A 24962-nucleotide genomic window follows, 5' to 3' on the forward strand; every position below is an offset into this window, starting at 1 on the left:
AAAAAAATCTTCCTCTAGTCCAATTATGATCATCAAGCTATCGGGATTAGGTCAAATGGGTACTATCTACAACTATGGGTATTCTTGTGCATCTTCCCTCATTTCATATCAGCTGGATGTTTCACTCTCAGCTCTAGCCCTCCATGGCTATGTTCCTGTCTATGGGCTCAGATGTTCCCAGGTCTCATCATACTTTGGACCAACCATCCCTTCCTCTTCTCTCTCTCATCTCCAGGTCAATGGGAGTCCATGGAATGTGGTCGAACTCAGCCCACATCTTCATTGCTGCTTTCCTCCCACCTCCAATCACCAGTAGACCAAGGTGGTCACCAGCAAGCTTACATGCCTGCTCGTGTACTCCCTTTAAGTTTCAGTCTTGGAAGGGGATTTGTCCTGAAGGGACTTGATTGCTTGTCTAGATGGCTCCCCAGTGAACAGCTTGCTTGTTCTTGTGGTAGTCAATCAGACTGCCATTTTTGTTTTTGATTTTTCCTGCTGGTCTTTCTTTCAAGAAGTATCTTCTGTTCCTCTAGCTGCTCCAGGCTGGTCTGCTTGTCCTTTTAAGTGGGACTAGGGATCTTGTTAAAGGACAAATCAGATCATACCATTTCATTTTTCCAAACTTCTTTTTTTACGTAGAATAAAAATCAGTGTCTTTACAAATGCTTACAAGCTCAACCAACCAGCATTTTTTGAGTGTCCTTTTAGAGTCCTAGTGTGGTGCCATGGGTTAATGCGCTGGACTACACGGTCAGCCGTTCAAACTCACCAGCTGCTCTTTGGAAAACCTATACAAGGTTCCTTGAAGGCATTTAATAACAGTTGTAAATTATGAAGGTCTTCTGTGCACCTTACATTCTCCACCTTCCTTATCTCCCTTCCCTGCTTTGGATTTTCTCCGTAGTGCCAATTACCAGCTGAAAGAGTATATAATTTAATTATTAATCCTTCTCCTTCTGCTACAATATAAACTCAGTAAGAGTTAATTTGTTTAGAGTTTTATCTTCAGTATCTAGGATAGTGCCAGGGATAATTAGCACTAAGTTTTTTTTGTGTGTATGAATTTTCTGAGTTGTTCCTCTCCTATTAACATAAACTCACTGTCCTGTAAAGTTCCTATCTAATCTTTTGAATTTCTGTTGTCAAATCGATTCCAGATAGATGATTCATTTTTTTTGTCCCCCTCACAGTTTCTTTGTCTGTTTTTCAATTATCAGGGAACTAACAAACTTGATCCATGACTTTTTGTGTGTGTGAACTTTTTATTGTACTTTGGGTGAAGGTTTACAGAGCAAAGAATTTACATTTTACTCTAAAATTTATATTTGCTTTGTGATATTGTTTGCAATCCCCACAATGTAACGGTAGTCTTCCTACTTCCTCCCTGGGTTCCCCATTTCCACTTGTCTTTCTTGCCTACTCCTTCCTGCCTGCTGAGTTTTGTTTCTGGGCAAATGTTGCCCCTTTGGTCGTCTATGATTGATTTTACTGAGGATATTCCTCTCTGGTGTTATTCTTCACTTTATAGGCCTATCGCTTCTCTAAAAGTTGATCCCCAGGCATGAATCACATATATAGTTTTTAAAGAAGCAGATAGTTCTTAAAAGCGCATAATATTCAAGGCCAGCTTTTTTTACTAGTTAAGATAAAACTATTGTTCGATTTTGAGAAGACTTCAGGGGATATGTTTAGTATAAAGTTTAAAGATTATCTTAAGGGGACCAGAAGAACTAGATGGTACCTGGCTACCACTGCTGATTGTTCCAAAAGGGATTAAAATTGAGGTTCCTGGATTGAGTAGAAGAAAAATGTGGAACAAAACTCAAAATCATTAAAATAAAATAAAAAAACCCAGCTTACTTCATGTCTGGAACTGAACTCACTCCCTCCCATGGCTCAATTTTCAACCAAACAGTAGACAGGCCTATAGGGTATCAGGATTTTGGTGTGCCGCTGTAGGATAAGCACTGGACCGCTAACCACATGGTCGTGGTTCAAACCCACCAGCTACTCCTTGGAAACCCTATACAGAGTCACTATGAGTCGGAATCGACTTGACAACACTTAACAACAATATAGGATGGCATATTGTTGTTAAGGGCCATCTGATCGGTTCCACTCATAATGACCCCTATATAGGGTTTCCAGAGAGTTTCTGGTGGATTTGAACTGCCAGCCTTGCAGTTAGCGATTCAATGCTTATCCTACAGTGCCACATTAGGACTCCATATGGTGACATTGTTGTTGTTTTTAAGTGCCATCGAATCAGTTTTGACACATAGTGACCCTGAATAGGGTTTCTGCAGAGCAGCTGGTGGGTTTGAACTACTGACTTTATGGTTTGCAGTCCAACACTGATCCTACAGTGCCACACCAGAAATAAAAATATTCACTACCACTGTGGTACTGTAGAATGATGCACTGGACCACAAGATTGGTTTGAACTGCAAGGTTGGCAGTTCAAACTCACCGGCCGCTCCTTGGAAACCTTATACAGGGTCGATATGAGTAAGAACTGACTTGATGGGACTTACCGACCTCAACAACATCCCCTTCACCAGGTGGTGGCATGCTATCGATACGGTTCTGGGTCATAGCAACCTTGTACAGAGCTTCTGAGGCAGTAAATCTTTACTGTTTTTTTCTGGGGTGCGGCTATAGATTCAATTGGCTGGCTTTGTGGTTAGAAGTCCAACGCATAGCCATTACACTACTGGGTTTCACGGTGACATAGTGGACTGTTAACTGAAAGGGCAGAAACCATTTAAATCCACCAGCTGCTCCAATGGAGAAAGATGAGACGGTCTGCTTTTGTAAAGAATTACAACCTCAGAAACCAAGAGAACAGTTCTACAGTGTCACTATGAGTCAGAATCAACTCAATGGCAGTGAGCTGCAGGGTAAAATAACACGAGGGAGGTACACACTCTTTAGAACAGGCAACAACACAAGATCAAAAGGGCAACATTTGCCCAGTGATAAAGCTCAGAAAATGGGAATGGATACAAAAGAAGAATGAAAGGAGATGGTAAACAAAGGAAGGAAGTGGGAATATCCTGCTACATTGCGGAGACTACAATCAGTGTCATGAAACAAAATGTGTATGAATTGTGGAATGGAAAATCAATTTGTTCTGTTAACTTTCACTCAAATCACAATACAAAGTTTTCTTAAAGTGCTTTATATTAAATTTTTATTAAAACCTCTAATAAGAATATTAGCTCAGGACTAGAGTGGAGAGTGAAGCGTCTAGTTGATATGAAGTGAGGGGAGATGCACAAGACCACCCATACTTGCAGACAGTACCCATTTGACCTGGCTTCAATGACTGGATGATCAGAACTTGACTAGAGGAAGAAAGAAGAGGAAAAAAAGAGTAATCCACTACTATTTGATGAACTTGACCTATACTTACGGATGTAGTAGCTCCAAAGAGGGAACAAGTCTTTTCAGTGAGGATCATTCCCACCCTCTCCGTACACAGGATCGACAGTGATGGGCTACCCAAAATGGGGGGGTGGGGGGTGGGCTACAAAGGCAAGAAGTGACTGGCTTACAAGCTTTCAAGAGGGAACCTTGTTTCAGAGGGTTTAGGGGAAGGTTAGAATCTCCACTAAGTGGTTTCCAACCTGTCTGGATGGGGCTCTGTGAGAGCAGATGGGGATAAGACTCCTGTGGTTCAATTGGATGGGGCTCTGTGAGAGCAGATGGGGATAAGACTCCTGTGGTTCAATAGTGAATAATTGCTATCAGGACTGATTGTGAGTGTTGCAAATGTAAATGTAGATGTTTTATAACAAAAGGAAGGGAGTAGTTGATCTTGCAGTCCAGGAGCGCAGGACCCTGGAACCATCAAGGGAGAAGAGTTGAGTGCGGGACCCTATCTAGAGAAGCAGTGACATCAGACATGGAGGCAGAGATGATGATGTGGAGAGATGGAGTGGCTGGGGACTCTGGACCCACCGAGGGAGACGGCCTGTGTGCTGATGGCCAGGGGAGGGGGGAGGGGAGGCTTGCGGGATATACCCTTTGGTTGTTTGAATGGTTATATATTCTTGAGTGCTTCCATGTACTGCCAAAAACAAACAAACAAACATATAAACAAACAAACGGAATGGAAGCAAACGCTGTTGAATGATGATGCATGGAGGAGATTGTAATCATTGCATTGAAACGAAATACAATAGGATGAGTGTAAAGCTGATGTTCTCCCATGTAAACTATCATTCAATTCACAACAAAAAGTTAAAAATAAATAAACAAATATTACCTCAGGACATAGTTTCAGGGATTCATCCAACCTGCATGGCTCTAGAAAGTCTAGAAGCCATGAAAATTTGAAATTCTCTTCTATATTTTTCACCCTTTTGATCAGAATGCTTCTATGGTAGCAAAGTAGATTTGTTCCTGGATGCAATTAGACACACCCTCCATATTCTCCTCCTATATTTAACGCTTTTTCCTGTGTTGCTTCAGGTGAAGAGGCACCAGTTGCACACTGAGTGGCCCATTACAAGCTTTTAAGACCCCAGGTATTATGCAAAGAACCAGGACCCCGTGACTAGATTTCCGCGAATTGGAAAGGACCAAAACAGAACGCACGCGCCTTAGAGTTGCGGGCATGGAGAAGCCAAAAAAGGCGTAACCTCTGCCCGAATCCAGATGGCCTCCGCCCACCCTTCCTCGTTCTTGGGGGAGAGGCTCAAAGGCTGAGAACGCCATTGGTGGAATTACACACTGCTCATCTTGTGCCCGAAAGCAACACAACTTCCGGTTCCGGCAGCACCGGGAACCCGGTCAGGATGGAAGATGCGACCGGAGGCTGGCAGTCGCGGGGAATGGAGGGTAGAACGGGAGCTGCGGCCTAGAGGTGCGGACGTGCATTTCGCCTCAGACACGGCGGAACCATCCAGATCTGTGAAGGTAAGGATCTGAGAGGTCGGCTTGAAGTGTGTGAGCACTGGGCTCTCTGAGAACTCGCGCTTGTCAAGGAGGCAGCGATGTCTGCGTTGCCCGGCTGCAGTGCCATGGGAGCCGCCACGCAGTTTTGAGATTGAAGGATGACCTCAGTGACGGCATCTCTTCCAATTGGAGAAGCATGAGGTTTGTTGACAACGCAAGAAGCATGGCGAGAGGCGACATACTCAAGGATCCAGAGGCAGTTGTGCAGAGGTCAAAAACTAAGGTGCATAAAGGAGGTGTCTTGTGGAGTTTGTGGAAAGGATTGTCATGTGGTGTTTGTGATAAGGGATCACGTGGATAACTATGGAAGACCCAAGAAACCTGGATGGGAATCTCACCATGTCTGAGGGAGATCTCCCCAAGGATGTGCCTGAGGCATCACCAGTGACCTCCCTTGGTGCTGGTAAAGTGTCATTGAGTCATTCAGACTCATAGTAACCCTGTGTAGCAGGTGTAGGGAATGTCTGGCCTGAGGGCCGTATTGTTGTTGTTATGTGCCATCCAGTAGGTTCCAACTCATAGCGACCCAGTATAGGGGTTCCGAGGAGCAGCCGGTGAACTGAACTCACACCGACCCGGCGGTTCAAACCAACTTTGCAGTCCAGCGCATTAGCCCTCAGCGCAGCACACCAAGACTCCCTGAGGGCCTTATTGTTGTTGTTGTTAAGTGCTGTCAAATCGATTCCTACCCATAGCGACTCTGTATAGGGTTTCCAAGGAGCAACTGGTGAGCTTGAACCGCCGACGCTGCAGTTCAAACGGCTTTGCAATCTGGCGCATTAGCCCACAGCGCCACACCAGGACTCCAAAAGGCCAGCGAAATCATGTGGTCTGGCCCTGCCAAGGTAGCCACAGTTCCAGCAATCACATTGTTGTTAAGTGCTGTGGAAGCCTTACGACTCATAGCGAGCCTGTATAGGGTTTCTAAGGAGCAGTGGTGGGTTTGAACTGCTCAGCTTGTGTTTCGCAGCCCAGTGCTGATTCTAACACGCCACCCCAGGCAATCATATTAGGGGTGAGTTAATGAAGTGTTTGACCAAATATAGCAGGCTGATTTTTAAGTTGATCATTTTGTATGGCTCAATGATGTTATAAATATCCAAATGGCTTGTGGCAGAAAAAAGGTTCCCCATCCCTGCTGTATAGGGTTTCTGAGGGGTGGCTGGTGGGTGTGAGCCATCAACCTTGCTCTTAGCAATCCAGTGCTTATCCTACAGCACCATACCTGGGTGAGAATATCACATGCCCGAGGGACTCTGGAAGAAGGTGTCAGAGACATCACCAGGGACCTCTCATAGGAAAATGTGCATTCAGTAGGACCAGCGGGCAAACCTGTAAAACTATTCACATCTCATGTTGGAGATAGCTCCCAGGATGCAGAGCCTTGATTCAGATGTAGTGGGGAGAATAGGCGAAGGAGAAGATGACTTTGTTTCCAGTTGAGAAATGAAGGCCAAGCCTTATTGGTTATGGTGGTAGCCGAAAGAATTGGGATAGATCAAGTGGTCATCATTGGGCCCAGTTCTGGTGACAAGTCAGGATGGAGTCAGGAGGCTCCTAACCAAGACATAGTGGTTTTGGACTAGTTGGAATGAGCAGGATAATTATTATTGACAGTCATTAATATGTAGAGCAATGCTTCACAAACTTTGATAAATATATAAATCACATGAGGATCGTGTTTAAATGTTGATTCTTATTCAGCAAATCTGGGGTGGGACCTGAGATTATGTATTTTCAACAAGCTCCCAGGTGATGCCTGTGACCACTCAGAGTAGCAAGGATCTAGAGCAGCACTGTCCAATGGAACATTCTTCAGTGACAGAAACATTTAATTGTTAACAAAAATCTTTCACAAATATTAGCTCATATGAGCTGCAGCACAACTGTTAGACAATTATAGCAGGCTTTATTAGCCCCATTTCATAGATGAGGAAACTGAGTTTCAATGAAGTGACTAGGTTACAGTCCCACACTAGTAAATCTCCTGATTACTAGTGTTTTTTTCCATTATGTGACCTTGCCTTCTAGGTGGCCCTGCTCTCTCCTGAGTCAGAATCTTATCTGAGAACCTGGTGTGATTTTTCTGGTACAAGGAGTGTGGATGCAGAGAGGAGGTGTGCTTACCTGAGCCAGTTTTTTCCTTTCCACCAATGGAGAGGGAGTCTGCCTCTGATAACTTATTTGGTGACTTCAGAACAAAATGCTCACTAATCCTGGTTATCAGCTGAAGAGGAAACTCTTCAATCCTAATACCTGAGCAGTGTTAAAAGGGGATAGGAAATCTGGAATTAGAAGCCTGTAGACATCAAGAAATTGGACTTACTGAGTTAGGAGAAGGGAAGGCTGAGGAAGTTAGCATATAGGTATCTGCAAGAAGCGTATTCCAAAGGATAAAATGAGCGGAACTAGTTTGCTATTTCATCAAGAAGTTTGGAGATTCTATAACAGAGCAGGCCCCTTTTAGGAGCAGCCCCCACTTATTAGAGGGTACAGAAGGTAGTTACAGTACCTTCTGCCCCTTTGACTGTCATGGTTTATCCTTCTGAGACACAACCCTTAGTGGCTAAGTGGTCACCATGATAATGGTAGGAGTCACCCACCCCAAAGGGTCCCTTTCCTTTGTGGGTATTTAAAATGGACTGGTACATGTGAGAGACAAGGAAAGAGAGAATGGGGTTCAAACTTGACAGGTTGAGAAGTCAGGCATGAAATCAGGTGCTAGATTGAAACCCTTTGCCGCACTGTGTGAAACTCTGCCCCTCTGCTGTGTGCTTAGCTCAAGAGCTCAGCAGGAGGCCCTTCTGCTTGAGCCCGGTTGTATCAGTCCTGTCCCAATTGCGTATTCTGCCACTTGGCTTGGACACTCCATGGCACACTGGGAAAGCAAAGGTAGCCCCTAGGTTTACCCAGAACAAAGCTAAGTCCCAGGGCATCTGGCCTTGAGCTTCTGTTTAGCCTGTGGGTAACCAGTACTCATGAAAGCATCAGTTCTACCTCCACCAGGCAGGAATAATTTGATTTTAGGCTGAAGGGAGTGATTTGTTTTGGAACTCTCCAGCTCCCACAGGGCTGAAAACATGGCAGAGTAGAGGAGAAATCTTGATTTATATCCTGCCTCCACCGCTGACCTGCTGCATGTTACTTTAAACCTATCTGATCTGTTTCCTCATTTATCAGAAATGTCTAACTGTAGGCACACAGGTTAATTGTAAGGATTGCACGTGTTAATAAATATCCTATTCCTCCTCACCACTTAGTGGTGTTGGAAACATGACCCTGGGACCCTGGATGACAAACACGCTAGGACAGAGAAAGTGACCACTGTCTCTTGAAAGGCCTCTGAGGAGAAGTTTGCCCTGCTGGATTTGGTAGGTGTCCCGGACTAAAGCTGGGGAAGAAGGGCCATCTTTGCTCACAGCAAGTGACCCATCACTGTTTAAGGATTGGTTCTCCTTCTGACTGCACCTCTAGCTCATTTTCCATAGGCCAGATTACCCATCCTAGCCAACCTAGTAATTTTTGCCTTGTCAATTCCAAGCTTTTGTCCTCTCCTTTTGACTGTCTACATGTATTCCTATCTTTCAAATTGCTTTATCTTCCTCCAGGAAGCTGCCTAGTTTACCTACATCTGACCCCTGCTTCTCCTTGAGGAAGTCCTCAGCTCTCTTGTACTCAGTCTGCTCTGCAAGGAGCCCATACATTTATGAAAGTGGTGCCGTCAGCCCAGGGATGTCTGAAAAGCCAACCTTGCTTCCCCACTGACTTCCATAGTAAACCAAGAGCAGTTCCCATGGAACAGAAGCTACCTAAAACCTCAGTTGGGATCTTTGGCTGGAGAAGCTGGTTGAGGACAAACTCTGGTTAAGCACTTGGCATGAGGTGTGTCACACCACTGACATTGGGTCGGCTTATATAGAACATTTCAGCTCCCTAGAGTCATCCCTAAGTAGCCTCGGTGGTGTAGATTATGGATTAGGCTGCAAGGTTGTTTGCTCCAGGGAGAATGATGAGACTTTCTGTTCCCGTAAAGATATACAGCCTCAGAAACCTTACACAGGGTTACTATGGCTTGGAACCAATTCGATGGCACACAGTGGCGGCAGCAGAGTCATCCCTAGGATGAGACCACCTCCTTTTCCATAACTATGGGACTTTTCTCAAAGTCTGGAGAGCTCTTAACTACCCACTTCCTTGAATTTAACTTTGCCCTCTAGCTGAAAATTTCCAATATCCTACAGAATGTGGATACAGCTGGTGGTGGGAGTGGCTACCTTGGAGCACATTACCAGTCAGTATTGGTTACGAGTTGGGCTGCTAAAACCTCAAGGTAATCAGTTCGAAATTACCAGTTGTTCTGCGGGCAAAAGATGAGGCTTTCTGCTCCCTTAAAGATTTGCAGCCTCAGAAACCCTAATACAGGGTTGCTATGAGTCGGAACTGACTCCACGGCACACTACCACCACCACTACCATTTATGTCCAAAATATGATGTCTTCTGACTTGACATTTCCTAAGTTGGAAGCTTCTGGTTTTATCCAGTTATCACTAAGCTTGTCAGCTTTCTTTGAAGTTCTAGGTAATGTATATAGTTAACACGTGGGCCCCATGTACATTAATTTACCCTAGCGTCTTTGTCACTTTATCGTCTATCCATTCCCCAGAGCAGGGATCCTCTGTCTCCTTGAACAGACAAAGAAGAGACAGAGTCTTTGTCTTCTTTGTCACTTGCATCTCCCTTCATTATTTGGGTCTGAGGTTGTGGTATATATGCTGAGGGATGGAAGGGGTCAGCCATGTCCTCCACACTGTAGTGCTCAAGACTTGGCAGGAAAACAGTTTAACTCTCTGGTGGTTCTTTTCTGTCTTTCTCTGGTGTGAGTTATCTAATAACCAAAGAGGACTCTGACCTTTGGCCTGTCCCTAACTTTCTCATTCCTTTCATTGGAGGGAGGGAAGGTGGTAGTGGGTGCCCTATGATATGAAAGCCCCACTTACCCTCTTCCACATACTTTGTTCTAATGCAGAGTGAAGAAAACATAAGAAAGGTAGTGAGTGTGGACCAGGGGAGGTCAGAGGGGCCAGCCCTGGAAACCAGAAATAAAGTGGCATGAGTCCGATGGTAATTGGTGATAAGAAAGGCACTCCTGCTGTGTGAAAGGCCAAGGGTAGTGCCTCCTCAGGGGGCACTTAGTGACATCTCAGAAGCCTGCTTCAAGGTCCATTTGCCCACAACATCCTGAGTGCCACAGGATCCTGGGTGAGTCACAGAAAGAGAATGGTCCATGCCCAGGGTCATGCCATCAGAACCCAGGCAGAGGCAGGGAGTTGAGGATAGATGATCCTCTAGGAGGGGCTAGTGGAGCCAGGGAGTCATTGAAGTGAGGAGCAATTTCTGGAGGAGGAGACCTGAATTGGAAAAAACTAGTCAAGGAGTGAGAAGGATAACATCCTAATTAGGTAGGAAGACTCGGGCAGAGGTTGGTAGGGCTAGGCCGGCTGAAGTCTAAGCTGTGGGGAAGTGAGTGTCCCAGGAGGTGAAGTCCTGACGTCTTCCTCTTTGCATCCTTCCACCTGCTCAAATCCCCTTGCCTTCAGGTACAATGGAGGACAAACGCAACATCCAGATCATTGAGTGGGAACACCTGGACAAGAAGAAGTTCTATGTATTTGGTGTGGCAATGACAATGATGATCCGTGTCAGCGTCTACCCGTTCACCCTCATCCGCACCCGACTGCAGGTTCAGAAGGGCAAGAGCCTTTACCATGGGACCTTTGATGCCTTCATCAAGATCCTGCGGGCAGATGGTGTGACTGGTCTCTACCGGGGGTTCCTGGTCAATACCTTCACTCTCATCTCTGGCCAGTGCTACGTCACCACCTATGAGCTCACCCGGAAGTTTGTAGCTGACTACAGTCAGAGTAACACAGTCAAATCACTGGTGGCTGGTGGCTCAGCCTCCCTGGTGGCCCAAAGTATCACAGTGCCCATTGATGTGGTCTCCCAGCACCTGATGATGCAGCGCAAGGGTGAGAAAATGGGCCGCTTCCAGGTGTGTGGGAACTCAGAGGGACAAAGGGTGGTTGCTTTTGGCCAAACCAAGGACATCATCAGGCAGATCCTGCGGACTGATGGGCTTCGAGGCTTCTACCGAGGCTATGTGGCTTCACTACTTACCTACATCCCAAACAGTGCTGTCTGGTGGCCCTTCTATCATTTCTATGCTGGTAAGTAGGGTCCAGGAAAGTGCAGGGGTGGGTTTGTTAATGGAGCTGAGATGCTGTATGCATGTTGGAGAAAAGGTGAGATTTCATGTCAAAAGGGGAGAATGGGCCATTCATTCAGAAAGCTTTCATTGACCCTATGTATTAAGAGGATTCAAAGATGAATAAAACATGGTTCTTGCCTTCAGGGAGCTTATAATAAAGTAGAAAGAAAAAGACAAGTGAAAGATGACTGTACAGCAGTGCTGGAGTACAATCTGGATGCATTGGAATCAACTAGGGTTAATGGAATGTTATGTTCCAAGGAGCAGCTGGTGGGTTTGAACCACCACCAACCTTGAGGTTTGAACCACCAACCTTAAGGTTAGCAGTCTAGTGTGTATACTACAGCACCACACCAGGATTTCAGGGTTAACGGAATACTGGACAAGAATTGGAAGGTAGGGACAGACAAAACTCTTGAGCTGTTTGGGATTTAAAGATGAAATTGATGGATGTTTTGATGGAAATTGTGAGCTTCTGATTTGGGTGTCTTTCCTCAGCATTGTTAAATTTACGATGAGCTATAACCTTGAACTTCTCCACTTCCTATAATGTGTCTTTGTTCACAAGACATTTTTATTTCTCCTAAGTATTTCACATAAATGGATCAAAAGATAAGAGCATTTTTGAGGGCCTCGATAAACATACTTCCAGATTTCCTTCTAAAAGGACAGAGCACATTGCCAAGAGCAGAGCCTGAATATGCCTATTACACTGCAGCCTCCACAGCTTTGGGTGCCTACCAATCCCTGCTGTGCTTCTTTATCCTTAGCAGTAGGCATTCTTCCCCATCCCATCTGGAACTTTTCTGACCAAACTTTGTAATGACTACCTAGCTTTATAATCTTTTTATTTCTGTGGTACAGTGCTTTTCCGGTCCTCCTTTTTTAATGATTATACTTTATTTTTTTCCTAGCTCTATTTTTTCTTCTATTTAACATAGCCTTTCATCTGAAGTTTTGGCAAAAATCTAGATTCTTTGTTTCAAGACTTTCTGTGAGTGATCCTGGCAGTCTATTGTATAAGTGTGTGGTAAATATGCCCATGGAAATCGTAATGTTAAAAAAACCTCCCCAGGAAATGTGTGCATTTTCTTTGAAACCTGTTTTTGCCCTTCTGTCCTCTTTTGGTTTAATTTATAGCTAGAGCTGCCCTTTTCTCATGTGCCCCAAATCTCTATTTCTGTTTCTAAACTTGTCTGTTGTCTACAGTTCTCCACAGACATGCTCACTATTGGACCTCTCAACCTGGATGCATCTATTTATACCTATAATTGTATTCAATTCGCTATCTTTCATTCCAAGCAAGTGCTCCTCCTTTCTGACTTTTCATGTGTCAGTGGCCTTATTTTCTGAATCACTGAGGCTTAGTGCTTTGATGCTTGACCACTCCCTCTTCCTTGTCCCTCCCTCTTCCTTGTCCCTACATTTAGTCCTGGTGACTCCAGACTGCTTCTCCCTGCTTTCTCTTTACTTCTCTTGCCTTCTCTGGAAACTGTGCCGCTGGTACCACCTTTCTGGACTGCCTGCATTGTTCTCTCTCAGTCCTTCCCAGCCACTGTACTTATTCCTAATGGATTCATTTCCTAAACCCTAGATGTGATGTTCAGCAGTTCCCACTGTGTGCTGAGTAAAATCCAAACTCTTAGCCTGGCTGTGTTGCCCCTTTCCAGTGACATCTCTGACTGCTCTCCTATGTATAGTCTAGGCTGTGATCTGGCCCGATTACTTCCAGTCCGTCACCCATGCATGCACTCTCCCACTTCTGTGCTTTCTCATCAGCCCTCTGCCTAGAGTGCCTTTCTGGTCCATTTATTCCTGATGAATCACGACTTACCCTAAGTGCTCCTTGCTTCATCTTCTACCACCCGCTCCATGTAACCCTTACCCCAGAAATATTCTTTCCCTTTTGCCTTGTTATTCCTGTGCATCTTACCTCTTCTACCACATGGAAAGGTGTCCTGGGAAGGGAGAGGAACGGTAACATTTTTTAAATGTCTATTTTGAGCTAGGATCTGTGCTGAGACATTGTATGTCTCTCATTGTTCCGGTTTCACAATAACTATATGATATAGGTGCCCTCACAGGATATATTCCCTGCCATCACAGCATAGATTTGATTCCTTTTTTATATGTGCTTATGAAACCACATTACTTATCTTTCAGAAAAGTCAGCTGAACTTGTAATGATATAATGATGGGTATGATTATTAATTTAGTGTCTGGTTTTGCCCACTATTGTACCTCTTAACACCTATGTGAGGTTCTGGTGAATTGTAAGTGCTCAGTGAATACTGACTGAATATGTAGATCGGTACCTATCACTCCCTTGCTTAAAATCTGCCAATGCTGCCTTATGGGCATTTAGAATCAAATTTAGTTTTCTTCTAGTGATCACAATTCTTCATAATCTGGCCCCATCTACTTCTCTAGCCCCATCTTGTGCCTCTCACCCCTTGCTCACTCTGGTCCAACATCTCTGCCCTTGTCTCAGTTCCTGGTCCTTATCTTTGCAGATAATGATCTCTCTACCTGGAACACTCCTTCCCCTGCTCTTTGTATGGCTGACTGCTTCTCACACGTTGGGCCTGGCTTACATACCACCTTTTCAGAGGCCTTCTTTTAACAACCCTGTTGGAAAGTGGGTTCTTTCTGTTTTCTTCTGTAACATCTTCTCTTTTTTTCATAGCATTTGTCATAATTCTTATTATTTTATCTCCAACTCCCAGGTCCCTAATTAGAATGCAAGTTCCATGAGGGCATTTCCCTGTCCAGTTGTCTGTTTTTTGTCCAGTGCTTATCAAGTGCCTGGCATCCAGAAAGCATTCAGTGAATATTCATTTCTATTATTTGTCCAAAGTCATTTCACCAAGAGAGGCTTAAACCAAGTTGCCTTGGGTTGATTTTCTGGCTTGCAGATAATAGGTGCTCAATAAACATTTGTTGACTGAATAACAGATACAAAAGAACCATGTGGGGCTCTTTCTGCTACCCTCGTAACTTTGTTTTTTTCATCCTCCCCCTAATCCCCAGGAAAATGTCATGATTCAAATTGGAAATTGGATTGCACTGCAGATTGCAGTCCTGGGACCAGTGCAGACAGGTCCAAGAGGCTGGTCGTGCCAGTCCAGACACTACCTTCTAATGATTGCAAAATGCCCTCTTTTCAGGAGAAACAGGACACCCATAAGGCGGAGTCACCAGTCAATTTGCTTCTGTTTATGTAATAACACTGAGGAGGAAAGTGATTAAAAACTGGGGGAGAAGTGGTTCTCCTAGGGCTTACGGAATCCTGCCAGGTCTTCTGAGACTTAGAAGTACACGCTCTTGCCTTGGCAATCCCTACATCCTTATTTCTCTCTTGGACTCAACTGCAGAAGACGAAAAAACAGTGACGTTTTGGAAGAAAATGCATCTATCTCACATCCCACTGAAAGTAAAAGTCAGTGTTCTTGCAATGACTTCAAGAGCCTAAAGGCCTCTTAAACCTAAGTCACTCATCCTGCTCCTGGCATACTGGCCTTGTTGCCCGCTTGAGCACTTCAGGCCAGGTCTTGCCTCAGGGACTTTGCCTTAAGAAAGCACTTCTCACAAATCGTTCAGATCTGCCTTCTCTGAGTTTTTGCTCAGATTTCACAATTTGGAGAGGCCTCCCTTGACTACCTAGTTTCAAATGGCAACCCCTTCATTCTCTACCTTTGGCAACCCCAATCTCTCTCTCCTGCTTTATTTTATCTGTAGCACACATCACTTTCTGACATAACTATATATTTTGCTTTTACTTTATTCATTGTCCATCTTCCCCATAAAGGCAGGAATTTGAGGCTGTTATATTCATTGTAATATCGTCAGGACCTAGCTTGACTGGCCCGCAGTGGTGGTGATAATGGTGGTAAGTGCCATCAAGTTGGTTCCAACTCATAGTGACCATGTTTAGGGTTTCCCAGGAGCAGCTGGTGGGTTTTAGCTGCCAACATTGTGGTTCACAGTCTAGTGGTGATCCTACAGCACCACCATAGTCACTCAATAAACTTTGGTTGAATAAATGAATGAACTCTTGTCTTTCACCTCCAGATAGGATGAAGCAAAAAATTCAACTGCAGGTGGACTACCATTCCATCTTTTCTTCATCAGCAGTTAGAAAAATGAATTTCTCTTTCTTGATATAGGCTGGAGAAAAAAGTCTCACTATCAGATATAGCATTTTTTATTTTAAATGTTTTTGTTTTAACATTTGTGAACCTTCACATAATTAGAAATTCAAGAGGTAGGAAGGGCATGCAAAGAATTTTCCCCTACCTCAGCTACCCAGTTCCCCTCCTCAGATACTATCAGAGTTATTTAATACATAGGCTCATGTAAGCAAATACGACATGTGTGTTTTTCTAGCCTATGTGTCTGGGAGGAGTAGAGTAAGAGGCATAAGGTTTTTGCTTTTAAACGTTTTATTGTGAATTGAGTGTAAGGTTTACAGAGTAGGTCATCAGTTTTACATTAATCAAATCTTATGCTTTGCTTCATTATAATGATTGCAATCCTCTCCAGGTACCAACAGTAAACAGTTTTATATCATTAAGAGTTTTCTGTTCCTCAGGTGAAAGACACTAGAGGAATTTTGTCCTGTTCAAATGGATGACATGCCCAAGATGACTTCTGGAAGGCACCTGATATTTATAATTTTTTTGTTGGATGCAGATGGAAGCAGATGAAAGAAGAGAGAAATGGGTCTAAGATAGCTAAAGATAGGCAGTTCATTATCATTGGGAATGCCATCTGGTAGAAGTAGCAAACATAGTAAGGTTGGGTGGAGTGGTATCTCATGTCTTAAGACATTGTCTTTCCTCTGATTCCAGAGCAGCTCTCATACCTCTGTCCTAAGGAATGCCCTCACATTGTCTTTCAAGCCATCTCAGGGCCCCTGGCTGCAGCCACTGCCTCCATCCTCACCAATCCCATGGATGTCATCCGAACCCGTGTGCAGGTAAGACCCGCCTTTTCTTCTCTTTCTTCCTACATCAGCTATTAGAAGCATGAACTTCAGACTCTCTAGCACTTCTCTTATCTCCTCTCATGGCCCTCTAGCCCAGCCACGCCTTCTCGGTCACCCAAGTCCCTTCCTGTGGCTATTGCTTGCCATCTGTAGAAACCACTGAACACTTGTAAGCACCTAGAATGTTTCTCTTATGCTGTCTGCAGCCTTGCACGCTTCTACTCCTATATATACCCACACCTGTAGACCACTTACTAATTTCTTACAGTCTGTCATCCCATCAGCATAGCCTGACTACCACCCTTTACTTACCTTGCAGACTTGTCATTCTTAGAAATACCTAGTTCTGTTAATTTCATAAATCTGCCTGGTTTCTCCATGAGGCTCTGACAGACAGTTGAGAGGGACTAGTCTTGAATAGGTTTCCAGAGTGTACCATGTGGACCTCGGGTGGTACTGTCCTGAGATTAGAACCCTCATCTTCAGACAACTCAAAGACTAATCACATAACCACATAGGCCAAGAAAACAGGTTTTGCTGTATCAAAGCTTATGTAGAAAGAATGGGTGGGTTAATGAGTAATTTGAGTAGTTGAAGAAGGAAGGTAGAGGGAAGAAGATCTTAAAGGCTGTATGGGACTATAAGGTTACTGGGTTATGATGAGGGAACAAAAATAACATTAACAGCTTCTCAATGAGTGCAGGACAGATGTGCTCCCTATTCATTCCTTCCCTGTACTATAAGACCTTTGTAAGGTGACCATGTCCATGGCTGAGAACACCCACCCATTCCTCCCTGTCTCCTTCATACTTCCCTTTTCCTTTCCAATACAAGTAGTCCCCAATTTACAATGGGCTTCGGTTCCAATGACTCTTGTTAGTTAGTTCTGACACACATGAAGTCAAATACCTTTTTCTAAAAACTTTAGTTGCACTATTGCTTTTTATTATAAGTATCTTTATAAATCCAATCTTTGTCTTTGGGGGTTGGCATTAGAATGATAACATCAACAAATTATGCTCTGCAATGTGATATGTTGTTGTAAAGTGTCGCAGAGTCATTTCCAATTCATAGCAACCCTGTATAGGGTTTCCAAGGAGCAGCTGGTGAGCTTGAACCACTGACCTTACAGTTCAAACAGACTTTGCAGAATTACACAGTAACCCACAATGCCACACCAGGATTCCAATGTGATCTGTAGTAGGTATTATTATTAACAGTAAGGTGTTTTTTTAAAAAGAAAAAAAAGGTCATTAGTTAGTACACTTTATCGTAACTCAAATGTGTTGTAAATCAAAACTATCTGTACTGTCATATCTGACCACCTCTGCCCCCATAACCCTCTACTAGTCCCTATTGCTGCATCAGCTGGGAGGATGAGCAGGGGATTGTTGAAAGAAAAGATGCTCCTTGGCCTTAGCCATACCTCTAAAGTGATAGAGAAGACAGGCCACAGGGATCATGGACGATAACAGGGAGCTGGAGGACTCTAACCCTGGGGTCCCAGAGGGATTGAGATGATCAAAATCATAGACCAGCAGAGCTGCAGAGAACCTTAGAGAATATTTTAATCCAGCCTCCCTGAGACCAGAAAGAAGCACCCAGGCCAAAGACTCATTGCTACGTAGCTTATATGATATAGATAATAGCGAACATTCTTTGTATACTTTTTAATCTGCCAGGCAATTGTTCTCGACATTTTTGATTATTCTTTTGTTCATTAGTATTCTTTTTTGTTTATTTATTTTATGTTTGGAAAAACTGAGACACAAAGATAAAAAACATAACCCAAGGTTATGTTTCAGTAAGTTGGAAAGCAGGTAGTCTGGCACCAGAACCTGTGTGAAATCACTTTCCCTCACAAGCGATCCAGCCCTTCTGACTCCCAAGTCCAGTTCTTTCCACTTTGGCCTAAGGCAAAGGGAGATTGAGTAGGAGGACTACAGTTAATGGTCTTTCATTGTGTTGATGTTTCCAGGTTGAAGGCAAGAACTCCATCATCCTGACCTTCAGACAACTGATGGCAGAGGAGGGGCCTTGGGGCCTCATGAAGGGGCTCTCAGCCAGAATCATCTCTGCCACACCCTCCACCATTGTCATTGTGGTGGGCTACGAGAGCCTCAAGAAGCTCAGCTTACGACCTGAGCTGGTGGATTCTAGACACTGGTAACCAGTGGTGGGAAGAGAAGCCTGCTGTTTCCTACATTTTTGGGGCAGAGTCAGAAGGATACCACCTTCTGCAACGCCCCTACCACACACCCAGCTCTGCCCTGAGCCAGGTGGCCTGTCTGGGCAGGGACAGAGACTTTGAGCTGCTCTTGCTGAAGAGGTTCTAAGCCTACACCCCTGCCCCCACTATTTTTAATTCTCTTGCCAAACTGGGTTCCCTCACTCAGTCCCTGTACTCTGTTTCACTCTAAGGAAACCCCTACCTGCTAACCTTTCAAGTTTCCCCTTCTATCTGTGTTCCTGAGATCATGAAAAGAGCTGTACATAAGCTTGTTTGCTACTACTGACCTTCCTTTTGGGTTTACAGCCCATACTACAAGCAGCTGCCAGCAGCCCTTCACTACTTCATCTTTTAGGGTTGCTGATTTTAAATTTAGAGCTGAGCTTCTCTTCTGATTACTCTTCTTTCCCCTGCCATTGAGATAAGGTGCCAGGCACCTACATAGGGAGTAGAAGTAGCAGAATTTCTCTACAGAGCTTGCTATCTCGTTGGAGGAATGATTAGGTTGGGGAGAAATGTTGATACTTTATTTTGTTGGGGTTTTGTGTGTGTTTTTGTTTTTTAAAAAATAATCTCTGTGAAGCAGGCTATTGTCTTAGCCCTGCTAAAACACCAATCCTGCAGTTAGAGCCCACCCCTTCTTCAGACAGATGGAAAAACATAATGTAGCTTTTCCTTTAATCCCAGTTCCCTATCCCTAAGTCCCTGGAGTCATGGGACAATATAAGCTGCTGGATTCCCCTGGCCCAGATGACTACATTGGTGGACAGAGTTCTAAACAGATCAGACTATTTGAGACTCATTGGACTTGGAGCACTGCCTTGCAAAATCAGGTTGATAGAATAATTTGTTTAGAAAACAACAAGAAATAGATTGTGCCCAGCATATTGCCTCCCAGGCCAGCTGAGCCAAGCCTGGGAGAAAGCAGGGGAGGTTCGCAGCCCTAGACAGACATATGTATACTGTAAATACTTGGACTCACAGAAGCAAATGCCACCTAACAATGACAATTTATGAGATGAACTGTTTGGGGTTTTTTTCTCCTTGGATGTGAAGAGTTCTCCCAGTACTGGTGCCCTACGGAGGATGTTTGGAGGACAGTGAAGAGTGGGTCAGGAAGTTACCCATAACAGGACCACTGCATTTACCAGCCTGATACTGCCAAGATTATTTGTTGACACTCCTCAGAGCTGGGAAATGGGCTTTCCTTCCCAGTCTAACTTTCCTCCCCAACTCCTCCACTAAATAGAGAGGTGCAGCAAATGGAATGAGAAGAAGGCACATCAAACCTTTCATTTCTACTTGAGATATCTGGCCAGGACAATACATCAACCTTCTTATTGGTCCCACCCACTGGGAAAGACCATGGTGCCAATTTGAAAGGTGCTAGCTACTTGAAGCCTTGATATTTCTATGGCTACCCTATTCTTTCACCCAGGCCAGATCAGAAAATTGTATTTCTCTACTTTTACCACCAACACTGCCCATCTTGATCTTTAAAGATTTTTTCCCTTTTCACTTGTTTTTACTTTTGTTTGTCCCTTCCTGCACTTTATCAAGAGCGTCTTCCAATTTCTACCAATGAGAGGCCATCTAAAGGGGCCCACAGATCGTCTTGAATCTCCTTACCATACCCCTGTCACCCTTTAATCCTAAGGACTACTAATATAATAGAAACAAAGGCCTCCTTTTCTTTCTTCAAGCTCTTCCTAGGGAGACCTCTGTAGATTGGTTCTCAGCTCCGTATCTTTCTCTCTTTAGAGATTTGTCTTCAGTTCTTCCCCAAAGTGGGTAAAGTATCATGCATGGATGAGGAAGTGGTCTCCTTCCTCTCATGTCTTAAGAGTATTTCCCTCCCAGACTATTGTCTTCTTGTACAGTATTTCACAGCCTTTGTCTCATCTTTCTCTCACAGGGAGTTTTAAAGAATGTTGTGTGTATAATTAAGGAAGCCCCTGGCCCTCACATCTTCATTTGGTAGGTTTAGGTACCGATTGGGTTTGATTAAAACATGCCTTGGGGAAAATAAATTCGGTGAACTTTCATGTCCCAGAACCAGAGAACTGGTCTGCTGGCATTTTGGTTTATTGATTGGTGGTCAAAATGATAGAAACAGCGTTTGGAAGGATGGATGGGCAAGACGATGAAACCTGATGAGAGTATTTGTGGGGCTGAGGAATGACACACACTTAATTTTTGATAAAGAAGACTCTTGTGAACATTAACAGTGAGTATTCACTGTTGCACTGTACGAAGTCTTTGAAATGTAATTAAAAGTTTATATTGAGCCCTTGCGCTTTGGCTTATGCTTGTTTTGCCAAGGCTGCCGTGACAGTACGTTGGGCTAACATTATCAACAGTCTTATCTTTGCTTAAACTCGCCGCCTCCAGTTTTCCTTTCCAGCGCCCCGCGGGTGGCTGGTGATAAACACTTCTCCGAGTCCAATCAGAAGCTCCCAGTGCCAGGAGGAGCCAATCGGGGGCTTCAGTGGGCGGGACTTCCGTGAGTTAGATTTGGCGGTTTGACTTCAACATGGCCGAAGCGAGAAGCAGTGACACAGGCAACCGTTTTGATGAAAATACGCCTGAGGGTACGTCCCCGAAGTCTCTGCTACCTGGCACTACCATTTCAAGGGTGAAGCTCCTCGACACGATGGTGGACACTTTCCTCCAGAAGCTAATCGCTGCCGGGAGGTAAGGGGGAAGAAAATGAGGGAGAAGAAAATGACGCTGTAAATTAAAAGGCGTGAGAGGGAATGGGCGGGTTTACCCTGAGCAACGGTCCAAAATCCCGCGATAGCAGGACAAGACTTCAGTCTTGTCAGTCGCTTGAGCCTGTGGAGGTCGGTGTTAGCTAACAGGTTTGGGGCCCTGGGAGGCAGATTCCGGCTTTATTGACGATGGTAGTAGGAAGAAGAAGAAGAAAAAAATCAAGACTGCCAGAATCTAGAGAAAGTGATATTTACCAACACAGATAACCTGGCACCAAACGGAAACAAGCCGTTGCCATCGATCTGAGTCTTACTAATGATGCACCCCCACAGGACAGAGTAGAACTGCCCATTAAGACGGCACTTAACAACAACAAATCTATGGACGCTGTAATCAATCTATAGGAGTTCTGGTTAGGAGTCGGGCTCCTATTCTCAAGGTCAGCAGTTCAAAACTGCCGCGGTTCTGCGGGAGAAGGATGAGGCTTTCTGCTCGTAAAGATTTTCCGCCATGGAAACCCTATACAGGGTCCCTATGAGTTAGAACCTACCCTGAAACCGACTCATGGCACACAACCAATCTATGGTTAGGCTTTGGACTGCTAACTGCAAGGTCAGCGGTGCAAACCCACCAGCCACTTCATGGGAGAAACCTGATAGAGGGTTGTTATAAGAATCGACTCCAAGGCAGTGGGTTGGGTTTGGCTTTGGAATCTTGCTGGAAACAGATTGCCAGGTTTTTCTCCTGGGCAGTGGCTGGTAGGTCGGAACCTCCATAGCCCAGCACCTAACCACGGTGTCACCAAGGTTTCTGTATTTGGAACACCTAGCATTTTTTTTCTATCCGTAAGCTTAGTTTTAATTAAAATTTCAGTTGGTTGAAATTGTATGAGTTCAAATGATGTTCTCACTTACGTGAGCAAGACTTAACGGCTCACATGTGCCTCAGTTCCTCATCAGTTAGAACGCAGATAACATTAGAATGTTAGCTAATATACCTTCTTCCCTGGGAGGTTGTGAGGAGCCAAATGTATTACCATAAAAAGAAACATTTTCTGTATCCTGATTTTTATTTTATATGAACAATTCTATAATGGTATTGGGCGCTTTAAAAAAAAAAAACTGTTGCCCATGATCCCAGTACCCTAGCACATTAATGCTGAAGCACTGTTATCAGAATCAATATTCAAGGGGATTGGTGCCTTGACCACAGCCTCTTCATCCAGTTCTCTAGTTCCACAGCCCGTTTGTGGCTTCATCAAGACTCCCATCTTCTCCCAACTCAGTTCCTCTTGTGTTCATTACTTTACCTTCCAGCATAGACGTGTGGTGCCCTGATGGGTGCTATAGGATAAGCACTTGACAGCTAACCTCAAATTGGCAGTTCAAACCCTATGTGGTGTTGATATGAGTCAGGCCAACACCACAGCACGTAACAACAACAATATAGACATTATCCATCTCTTTCATTGCTGATTCAATCTGCAAATACTTGAGTGCCTATGCAGACTCCTGGTGGTGCAGTGGCTTAAGCACTGCTGCTAACCAGAGGTTAGTGGTTCAAACCCACCAAGGGGGGGAAAAACGAGTTGGTCTGTTTCTTTAAAGATTTATAGCCTTAGAAACCCTCTGAAGCGGTTCTATTCTGACCTATAGGATTGCTCTGAGTCAGAATCGACTAGGTGGGGTATGCTCTGTGCCAGGCACTGAGACTGGGGATACCACAGGCAGATAAGGCCCCTGTTCTTTTGGAACTTAGACTTGTTAGATAAGAGACATGCAGTAAACAAGAAAATCACAAAGCTTGGTAAGCTAATGAACAAGTGATGTGATTAGGAATTTCTCAGGGGTAGCCTTGGGGGAAGAAGAACGTTAAAGAGTAGAGGAGCCCACTCTAAGGAGGTGATGCTTGAGCTGAAGTTTGAAGGATGAGAAGGAACCAGTTTTTTGAAGAATGAAAGGAAGAGCTCGTAAGGCAAGAGGACACCTTGTGGCTGTGAGGGTGTCAGGATGTTCTAGGGAGCTAGTGACATGGGCAGAGTAAAAGCAGTAGAACTAGATAGGCAGGGGACAGCCCCATCGTGCAGAGCCTAGTTCTCCATAGTAATGAGTTGGGGAACAAATGCTTTTTATGGACATCGTCAGATGTCTAGGCAAGGAACTTCCCCTGTCTAATGATTCTCCCCACTTATATGCTTGTCCCCTGTCCTACCTTACTGATCGTCCTCTCTGCTGGCTCCATATCCTCCATTTAGTCACAATACCAGGTATTTACTGATCACATCTATAATGTGTTAGGTTCTGTTCTGGGATCTGAAGAGACCACTGCGAGCAAAACAAATAAGTTCCCTGTTCTCATGGTGTAGACGTTTTTTACCAGAAAGAAAAATTAATCCCAGTGAAGGAGTATGGAGCAATGGGGAGAGGAGTCGGGATTAGTGTGAGCATGAAGAAGTGACATTTGATTATTTGCATTGTATAATACATTTTTTCTATGTATTATGTTTTTATTTATATGAATGATACTGTGCTGCAGATGTTTTCTTTTCACTCAACACCATTTAATAATAAAATCTACCCATGTACTGTGAGTACATATGATTGATTCTGAGCTTCTCAGTGCTACCTCTCATTCCATGCTGTGTATCCACCACACACCCAACCCCTGTCATGGACTCATCTGTCTCCATTTCCCTCTTCCACAAACTATGCCAGAGTCAATATTCTTGGGCATTTCCTCAGGAACTAGAGCTAGAATCTCTTTGAGATATATGAAGGGGCTTCAAAAAACTCATAGAAAAAAATCCAATATCTTTTTATTCCATTTTTCCACAAACTTTTTGAAGCTCCCTCATTTATACCTGAGAAAAGGGATCACTGGATTCTATACCTACAGAATTGTCATCAGATGGTTTTCAAGAAAAGTTGTTTTTCTTTCTCATTATTTTATTGTGAAATGAATGAATGTTTATGGAGCAGATCATTGGTTTTTTACATTAAAAAAAATAATATAGCTTGCTTCATTACAATGATTGCAGTCCCTTCTGTGTACTGTATTCACTGTGTACTGTATCAGTGAACTGTATTCACCTCTATTCCCTGTAACTCTTGTGTTCTTTCCTGTCTCCCACTACCTTCATCTTTCCTCTGATAACCTTCCTCTTGTATATTTCCTACTCTGTCACCCATGTCATATGTTTTTACCCTCTAGCCCATGAATAATTTTCCCTGGCCCCCCTCCCCCCAACCATCATAGATTATTTCTTTATCAAGAAAACCTTTAATTCACTTTTTATCACATTGGTCTCATACAATATTTGTCCTTTGGTGCTTCACAGATTTGTCGTAATTTTTCAGTTTTGCATAGTGTTCCATTGTGCGTATGTACCAAAGTTTGTTTAACCATTCTTCTGTTGATGGCATTTAGGCTGTCTCCATCTATTTGACATGTCTCTGGCAGACAGCATATTTAAGGATTCTGGTTTCTTATCCATTCTTGTCTCTATGTGTCTTGACTGGTATATTTAACCCATTTACATTCAGTATAATTATCAATAGGTATGAATTAATTGCTGTCATTTTTCCATGTATGTTTTTGTGGTGCAGATGGTTTCTTTGTTTCACATAATTTTATACACTGATTTCATTTTGTTTATGGGTTTTCATTTATTTCTGTGGTGTTAATGTATATTAAATCGTTCAGATTTTCCTCTTTTTAATTTGATGTATTACTTTTCTTTGAGGTTGCCCTGTAATTTATTAATTTTCTGTTTTATCTTGAAAGCTACCTGACTTCCTTGCCA

General features: G+C 43.8%; 2 protein-coding genes across 3 annotated transcripts in view; both read left to right on the forward strand.

Moving 5' to 3' along the window:
- Nucleotides 1-10565: 10565 nt before the first annotated feature.
- On the forward strand, nucleotides 10566-18388 carry SLC25A44 (solute carrier family 25, member 44). 2 transcript variants are annotated; one of them, XM_006861584.1, is made up of 3 exons: nucleotides 10566-11190; nucleotides 16058-16209; nucleotides 18197-18388. In XM_006861584.1, the coding sequence occupies exons 1-3, from the start codon at nucleotides 10566-10568 to the stop codon at nucleotides 18386-18388; spliced, it is 969 nt and encodes a 322-aa protein (XP_006861646.1). The 2 variants fall into 2 exon arrangements, with proteins under 2 accessions (XP_006861646.1, XP_006861647.1); XM_006861585.1 differs by having other exon boundaries at nucleotides 16082-16209.
- Nucleotides 18389-20981: 2593 nt separating this feature from the next.
- Nucleotides 20982-24962, forward strand: part of PMF1 (polyamine-modulated factor 1) — a 29990-nt gene continuing 26009 nt past the window's right edge. Inside the window, exon 1 of the mRNA XM_006861586.1 lies at nucleotides 20982-21142. Within this exon, the coding sequence (XP_006861648.1) occupies nucleotides 20982-21142 (161 nt within the window). The remainder of the gene's footprint in view (nucleotides 21143-24962) is intronic.

Source organism: Chrysochloris asiatica, unplaced genomic scaffold (assembly GCF_000296735.1).
Source record: "Chrysochloris asiatica unplaced genomic scaffold, ChrAsi1.0 scaffold00042, whole genome shotgun sequence".
NCBI lineage: Eukaryota > Metazoa > Chordata > Mammalia > Afrosoricida > Chrysochloridae > Chrysochloris > Chrysochloris asiatica.

Excerpts from the sequence above, each read along its gene's own strand:
- SLC25A44 (XM_006861584.1), top strand. The coding sequence starts at position 10,566 with ATGGAGGACAAACGCAACATCCAGATCATTGAGTGGGAACACCTGGAC. Across the intron at positions 11,191-16,057 it reads CTTCTATCATTTCTATGCTG|ACATTGTCTTTCCTCTGATT; the intron begins GTAAGTAGGGTC and ends TCATGTCTTAAG. Across the intron at positions 16,210-18,196 it reads TCATCCGAACCCGTGTGCAG|GTTGAAGGCAAGAACTCCAT; the intron begins GTAAGACCCGCC and ends TGATGTTTCCAG.